Source organism: Solanum dulcamara, chromosome 3, assembly GCF_947179165.1.
Source record: "Solanum dulcamara chromosome 3, daSolDulc1.2, whole genome shotgun sequence".
NCBI classification, from domain to species: domain Eukaryota; kingdom Viridiplantae; phylum Streptophyta; class Magnoliopsida; order Solanales; family Solanaceae; genus Solanum; species Solanum dulcamara.
Window position 1 is genome coordinate 60,892,613 of NC_077239.1, and position 8,927 is coordinate 60,901,539.

The following is an 8,927-nucleotide window of genomic DNA, read 5'->3' on the forward strand; positions in this document are numbered from 1 at the left end:
TTGAGCCTTCACTTTGAGTCTATGATTGTGATTTGTGACTTTGTGAAACCAACGGGAGCTTTTGCTTCTCTTTCAATCTTGTTCTTCGGCTGCAACTTGAGGGTCTGCACACTGCACTCTGCAAAACTGAAAAGAGGAAGTGAAAATGTAAAAGGAAAAGAAAGAGTAGGGTTTTTACTTTCTAGGCTATTCACATAGTTGGGCTTCAGAGTTGAGAGTTGAGAGAGTTGGGCTTGTATTGGGCTTGGATTGTTGGATATAATAAGTATAGTAAAATTAAATTAATAATTAAAAGGTATAAAATATTTTTAATTATTTATGAAAAACTAATATTATATATATAAATAATTATAATTTTTATGTATATAATTATCGGTTTGGTTCGGTTATTTAATCGGTTATTTTTTACTATAACCATAACCAAACCAAATATTATCGGTTATTCAAATTTAAAACCAAACCAAACCAAACCAAATTAAACTGAATGTCGGTTTTTTTATTCGATTTGGTTAAATTTTCGGTTTGGTTTTGGTTTTAACCAAAATCGTGAACAGCCCTAATCCAAATTACTCCATCTGACTGAGATTTCACAACGTCCGCACAAAGTCTTTTCTGCTCCATAACCCTCACCCCTCCTCCCAAAAAGTTAAAAATTATCTCAAACCCCACTAACTCCATCTATCTTTTTCTTTAGAACTGTGTCTATTCTTTTAACGTATTTCTTCTTTCTTCATTGATTGTTGACTCCTGAGGAATCCTATGCGTTACCCTCTACGCTTTCTTCTTTCCCTCTTTGTTTATGTATGTATTGCCACAGATCTGAGTTTTTGGGTCTCCCAGAAATTCCTCATTATTCACCCATAAACCAACTCAAACTTTTTCTGATAATTGAATGGAAACCAATACTAGTCTAAGAACTTTGATGTTTAATGATAAAATCGATACTCCAAACCTTGCAGATTTTCTCAGAGTCAAACAAGACAACAATAATCTTGCAGGCCTTACGTTAGGCGCTGTGTTGAGCAACAAACGAGAATCTTCTTCTTCTCCTGTTCACCACTCCAACACAACTCTTCTGGATATCATTCGAGACGATCCCAACAGCAGCACCAGAAAAACCAAGAAATGGAAACATTTCAGAAACAAACTCCGTCTCAAACCTAACATTTCCATTCAACACCATAACAATCCAATAACTCCGGTTGGTGGGGCGGAGGAGATATCTGTATCTGGGTCAACAAGTAGAATATTGGATGAAACTGCAGAGAGTAATGGAGAAGAAATTGGATTAGAGTTGGAGGATCAACCGGCGCGAATGTCATTGATGGCCCTGTTAACAGAGAATGATGGAGATGAGTCAGCCTATATGATGGAAGACGGAGATGAAGAAGAAGATGAATTGGATGATGATGATGATAATGGAGTTGCCGGCGCCGATGCCGATGCCAGCTCTGTTGCCGTTGCCGTTGCCGGAGAATATAACAATTGTTGTGTGTGTATGGTGAGACATAAGGGTGCTGCATTTATACCTTGTGGACATACATTTTGCAGGTTGTGTTCGAGGGAACTTTGGGTTCAAAGGGGTAATTGTCCACTCTGCAACAATTTTATACTAGAAGTTCTCGATATTTTCTGATCAATCTTACCCTTTTCTTCTTTAATTTTTCACTTTTATTTTATCTTCTTCTTGATTTCCCCCATCTTGTTTATGGGAGGATTGTTACTTCATTTCATTTGTATGTGGTTTTTATATCCTATTGTTGATTAACCAAATTAAGTAGAATTGTAAACGAGTTTGTATGTGTATATTGTACCTTTGTCTTTTATAGACTAATATGTTCAAAATTTGAATAGAAAAGGGAGTGAAGGAACAATGGCATTATTTGAGGTCACATGGATGTTTTTCTTCTCGTGTATGTATTGTAGAATTGTCTTTCTCTTACTTTCTAGAAGTAGGAAAAAGGTCAAAAGGAAATAGCTGTCGAGCTTGTGTTGACAAGGACTTGACAACTACTAGTTCATGGTGGGGACCGTTCATATATCTTACTCCTCGTTGGGGAGAGAGCACTTACTCCACTGAGTGCAACCCAACATGTAATCATTTATGACAAATCCCTCCACCACCAACCGAATAGGAGGATCTAATTAGGACTAGCTTGGACATTTGATATGGAATCCTAATTTAAATCAATGGGACTGATTTAAAATTGAAATTTTATTTGGATATATATCTTAAATTTTAAGTTGTATTTTTTATAAATATAAAAATTTCACATATTGTGAAAACTATTAAAATTTTACTATTTTTTATATAATTTTAGTAAATGAGCAAATCATACTTAATAAATAAGATAGTTGAAATATCTTAATGATAAATTGCATATCTTTATGTTTCTTTTTATAATTAAACTAATTTAGCGTACGTTTATCATGTCAATCAATTATACATTCTTTTTCTTTTATAGTTTTTTCAACATTAATTACTTATTCACTAAATCATTTTCTTAGACCTAAGTATATGCATCGAATAATAAGAATATTTTGATAAAATACTTATATTAGTAATTAATTTTTAAGACACGTACAAAGTTTAAAGTGGACAAGTAAAGTGAACAGAGAGAGTATTTTAAAACCATAAAAATTTTAGGGCTTATTTTAGATTAAGTTCAAAAGTCATTTTTTTACTATAAAATTTTATGTTTAATCAAATACTTTCACTTAAATTGAGATCGAAATAGTCAAGTAGATTTAACTAAAGATGATTAAGAGTAGATTCAACTAAAGATGACTAAGAAATTGAAGAGTGTAAATAACAAGATCATTCGATTAATTGAAGTGACTTAAATTGCGTTGTGTTACTACATTTTTTTATTAAAAAAAAAAGAATCATCGTGAGTATATTTAGGGAAAGTTGAACACTCTTGTTTACTTTCAAGAAGGAATAAAATTATTAATATAATATTTTATTTTTCTACTAACTCACTTTAGGATCCAAGCTTAGTGCGCGTGGTTATCTAGTTAGCTTAATAAAGAAATGATTTCAGTAAGTTAATAAAATTGTAATTGATTTTAAATTCTTAAATGTTAGGACTTTTAATATAATTCAAATAAAGAAAAATTTAAGAAAACAAAGGTAATGACCCGTTAGGTAATTTGAGAACGAGTCCTCCTTTCATAGAAAATTCTTTTTGTAAATTTAAGTTGAAAATTTTGGATCTTTCGGTAACTTCGGTTAATTAGTTGAGGAATAATTTTAGAGAATTAATTTAATTGGTGGGCTAAAGTGTTAATTTATTTAATATCTTAATATTTATTTATTAAAATAGGTTAGTAGGGTTTGTCACTTTTACACAATTGTTTTAGAAAAGAAAAGGGAGGCAGAAACTTACCCGTGCGAACGAACGCAAGAGGAAAACCTCATGCTTTAAGTTCCAAGTAAAAGATACATACATATACCGCTCAAATATATGTGGTGCTTTTAGGATATATAAGCATAAATAGTTATTATATGTTGGTGTGTAAATAATTGGTTTTCAAATTGTTATAGTATTGTCTTATTCTGTTGGTTACTGTCGACAACAACTAGTAGATAGTTTTAGGATAATTATGGTCGTGATGATAATCTTATCATTGGAGGGATGCTATAGAATAGATGCACATATAACATTCTGCCTAAAAGTGATTTATAAGTAAAAATAATTGGTTTCGTGTTTTAAGTTACTGCTATGATAGACGTTTGTTCTTATTTATATATTATTATAATTATTTTGTTATCATTTTATAAATAAAGCTTTTATATATTGATATAGGTAATTAAGTATTAGGTGTGTTGTATTATATGAACATCATTAGAGTTATGTTATTTGGAAGAATTGAGACCTAACCCTAGACTTGATATTTAGGATTTGATTATAGATTTTGATAAGTTTTTGGGTCTAGACTAGACATATAGTGATATGAATGTTGTTAATTTCGAAATCTTATGGTGATTATTCATTTGATTAGATTACATTGATTTGGAAATCCAGCGAAAAGGGAAGGCTCAGGTCTCGGAGTAATTGCTTGATTATTTGAGGCAAGTAAATTTCTAAACTTCAGTTTAAGCTTGTAGATGCTTGTATTTCCGTGTTATGTGTACTGGAGAGTAATGAGAATTGGACTGGATTATTAACTGTATGATTGGCCATAAAATGGAGATGAGGGGTATAAAATGGTGATCTAATGACATGTATTGGTGGAATCGATATGTTGTGATTATGGATTTATTTTGGACATGTGAAATGACTATTTTGATGTGATATAGGAAAAATTATTGTTGTTTTCATGTTATTATCGTGAATCATATGAACATGAATTGATTACATTGGTTCTGACATACTGTGTTGAGACTAAAAATGATATGGGTCCTACAACATATAGAAGCATAACATGTATGAAGCCAATTCATACCAAGAATAACATCAAAATTGGTCATATCAAGCTCTAAAAGATCAACTGAGGTGATTTTGTGAAAAAATTAAAACTGAACAATTTCTATTAACTCTTTTAGCCACCACTTAATCACTAATTGGAGTATAGACTGAAAAAGGCTCTAACAAGACCTTGGGACTAACAATGAATTTTATAGAAAGATAAGAAGTAACAAATGATAGAGTAGCAGCCGAATCTAAATATACATAAACATCAAACTCAAAGACTTTCAACATACCAATCACCACATCAGGCAAATCCTGTAACTCTCGACAAGTCTAAAAGGCATAAAATCTATTTTGGTGCTGACTGCACCCGAAGTAGTACCACGCTTATCTGGTCAGCCCATAGTAGTCTGAGCTTGAGTCTAGGCCTGGGGTCAACCACCACCTCTACAATCCTTTGCTTGATGACCCAACTTTCCATACCTATAGCATGCATCCAATCCCACCAAGCATTCTTCTCTATGGTTTCTTCCATACTTCTTGTATGGAGAAATGACTTGAATACTCAAAGCTCTTTCTTGAACCTTAGGGTTAGGAACCCTATCTTTGTCTAACTTTGGAGCTGGAGTGTTACAATAATTTTGGCCGGAGTACCTTTGGCGAAATTGAGGGCAACTACCATTTCTGAACTTGCCATGAGTATCTACCACTGTCAGTTCGAGCCCTCTTAGACTCCCTTCTAGATCTATCCTTTAGCTTCTCTTCCTCTATTTATTCGGCATGTTTCATGAGCCTCGAAATTTCCATCTCTTTGATTGGCATGGAGGTTCTACATTCTTTGACCACCAAGTCAGACACACCCGAAATAAACTTGCTCATATAAGCCCTTAGATCGGCAAGCATAAAAGGAGCATATTTTGACAACTTTGTTAATTGGGTATACTCCCTCACACTCATGCTACCTTGTTGCAAGTTGATTAACTCTTGAATCTTTGCTTCCCTAAACTTTAATGGAAAGAAATAATCAAGGAGAGCACCCGTTAACTCTTCTCACTCAATGAGACCACTATCTCTATCTCTTTCACTCTTCCATTAGTCATGCCAAACTTGTGCAATCCTCTTAAGTTAATAAAGCACTAAGTGCACCTTCTCCAGAGGACTAATACCCATGATCTCAACAATCTTGCCAATACTCTCAATGAACTCTTATGGATCCTCATCCACCTTAGAATCATGAAACTCGAGAGGGTTTATGCTGATGAAATCGTGAAATCATAAACTCAGCTAGCTACCATATCCACATTAGGGTTCACGGGAGCTGCCACTTCCTTATTTTCTAGGGCGGCTATGACTTGGGAAAGTATTTGTAATATATCCCAAAACTCTACATGAGAGACTTGCTTATTAAAAAGGTCATTCAGAGCTTGTTACTCCTCCTCAACATTCCTTCATATAAGGACTCTTTGTGGAGACATGATTCTATAATCATAAAGAGAAAGGGTTTGAGGAAAAAGCCTTAGAGTTCAACTCTATCGCACGACATGGGAATGATAAATAAAGTGGAGTTTTTCCTAAATGCCTCGTAGCCTCCTATTAGTAGATATGATATGTTTCACATAGATGAATAAGACTCTACTTGACGTGACATGTTAGACTCCCTAAGATACGTTAAACTTTGTGCTCTGATACTAAGTTTGTCATGACCCAAACTAGGACTTAGGTATGGCATGACTATTAGAACCCTAAAGGACTCTAACAAATCCTTTTAACATATCATACATGAACATACACAAGGTAAATAAAGTAATAAGGCTAAAATATAGATGCGGAAGTAATATATCAATAAGAATAGCCTCAATAAAAGAGAGTAAATCTCAAATGGGAAGACAACATAGACTTCATGAACATCTAACATGTCTCGACTAGTCTAGATGGGAGTGTAAGACAAACTCCTTGCTCACACAAAGTTAAAAGATAAAGTCATAAGGAACAATAAAAAGGTAAACGTCTCATCATAGAATCATGAGGACTCAGCAATAATGAAAGAATAAAGCTCAACTATAGCCATGAGTGGAAGGTGCATGATTATCGCCAGTCCCTACAATATGATAAAATGTAGGCAAAAAGTATGTATTAGTACATGGAATGCACTAAGTATGCAAAAAAAATATATAAACAATAATAATAGGATATAAGCAATATGAACATGGGATGCATGACCAATATCTTGAAAACATGAGTAAAACTTGAAAATATTTGAATATTATAATCATGTGATCAATGCATTATAAACATCAAAAGAACTTAAGACATATCTTACATGTGGTCAATGCATTATAAACATCAAAATAACTTAAGCCATATCATAAATCTTTGTGCGATAAGACCTTTAACCGACATGTAAGACCATGCATCTATAACATAAAATCCGATGTAACACCTACATTGAGAAGGGAGAGGGTACTTTGACAAGGTAGACTCCATGAGAACCTTCTTTAACAATTAGCTATTTATGGATCCACTAGCTAGGTCTTATTGGCAAACCTACACAAACAATGTAGTTAGGGACTAAAGGTTGCTACTAGGATTCCCTTGGATTGCTACTTGAGCTTCCAGACTGAACCCTTCCTTAAAGTCCTCTAGGTGCTTAGTATTTATCCCAACAAAATTCGTGAAAAAATTATCATTAACATCATTAGGAAAGGCTATAATAGATACCAATCCAACATTACACAATAATCGTAAGAATAACTTATTAGCATAACTGATTCATACAAGAAGAGAAAACCTTTCAATCCTTATGAATCCATGATTAGGTAAAAAAACCTTTCACCATATTTAACATGAATGTGTGAAGAAAATCCATCACAACTTTTTTACTTTGCTTAAAACATCATTGAAATAATAACTCATCATCATTCACAATTTTCATGAGTCTTTCATAAGTCCTTGATAATCATACATAAATTATTTATAAAAATCCTTTATAAATTATGATCATATTTGAAAATAGCATAGGTCACGGGTCCATGAAAATCAACTTGATATCATGCAATGCAACTTAAATTGTGCATAATTAGATCAATAATAATGAAATAGACTATAATCAAGATGACCCAATACAATTACATAAAAATTAGGGGTGGAAGATAATTATAGGTGCAGAATTTAAGAGAAAGACTTTGGGACTCCATGGATGGAAGGACCCATTGATGAATTCCCACATTCTAAAACCCTAAATTCACATGAATTAGAGGCTTGAATTTGAATTTCCTTGGAACCTTGCTTGAAGAAGATGAAGACTTTGGGAGAAAAATTCTAGAGATAAGATTTATGTTTAGGATGTTAGGGAGTGAATGAGGGATTTAAGAGGGTTTGGAGTAGCTATTAGAATATGATTAATCCCAAAAAACCATCCAAGTACCTTAATGAACCAATAGGGAAAAGACCAAAACTCCCCTAAAACTTAATTGAAAGGATCACCTGCACGGGACATCACCATGGTCTGTGGTGATGGTCGTCGTCTTGAAAGGAAAAATGTATCAACCCAAAATTTTAAAACATCTAAATTAGCTCGTACCTTCGCGGAAAGACAAAGAGAGTGATTAATAAAGTAATAATGATATCGTATACCCTATTTTAAATGTTCAAGGGTTGTATCTCAAGTTTTGAAGTTAAACATTTGGAAAAATAAAAGTTGGCGAAAGTCATTGTAAGTTCCATTATAAGAATTTCTCTAAAATTTGGGTTAAATATCTCAGAGATTTTCTTCCAATATAAAAAGAGTTATGGGGCCAATGACTTTTCAAATTGAAGGTCTACAAGTCAATTTTTCAATGTATTTAAACCATATTCGTACGATTTCAGAATATTAAGATATTCACATTTTTGTGAGACTGTGCAAGCATGCACGTGAAGGGGCCCCCTAGGTCGATGGACCATTTTCTAAAGCAGCCATCTTCATTCTTCTTCATTTTAATCAGGTTCCAGCAACAAAAATATAGATAAATTCCTCCCTAATCCATAAAATTCTCCTTAGATCAGAGTTATCTTATCTTACAAGCATTAGGGAAGTTGGTCTACATCATGAGCTCGTTATTTTGGCATAGTTTTCTTTGTGAATTGTGAGGCGGAGCTTCATGGAGGTTGTGGAAGTAGGGGTTTTACATTGTTTTGAGTATTTGAGTTCTATTCCATGGTTAAGATAAAGGTAAGACCCTCCTTTCACTAATTCTAGCTTCGATAAGCCGCAAATAGCCATCTACGATGAAAATTCATATTTTTGTTATTGGATTATCATGGTGTCTTATATTCGACCTGTTAATTGTGGTACTTCCATGTTGTAGTATCAAGGGGGTTCTTTAAGAAGTCTATAGTCCACTTGAAATCATTGAAAAATGTATGTTAAGGCTATTTCTTTCTTTCGACATGTTTTCTTAAAGCTTAAGAGGGATACAAGAAAGCAATTGCTATCATTATTTTGCTTGTAGCCATGATTATTGATTATTGGCT

The 8,927-nt window shown here is 33.4% G+C and overlaps 1 protein-coding gene across 1 annotated transcript; it reads left to right on the plus strand.

Moving 5' to 3' along the window:
* Window positions 1–565: 565 nt before the first annotated feature.
* LOC129881667 (uncharacterized) lies at window positions 566–1,894 on the plus strand. Its single transcript, XM_055955793.1, has one exon. The coding sequence runs from the start codon at window positions 893–895 to the stop codon at window positions 1,634–1,636; it is 744 nt and encodes a 247-aa protein (XP_055811768.1). The 5' UTR covers window positions 566–892; the 3' UTR covers window positions 1,637–1,894.
* The last annotated feature ends 7,033 nt before the right edge of the window (window positions 1,895–8,927 follow it).

What these genes read in the sequence shown, in the direction of transcription:
- LOC129881667 (XM_055955793.1), top strand. Translation starts at nt 893, where the DNA reads ATGGAAACCAATACTAGTCTAAGAACTTTGATGTTTAATGATAAAATC.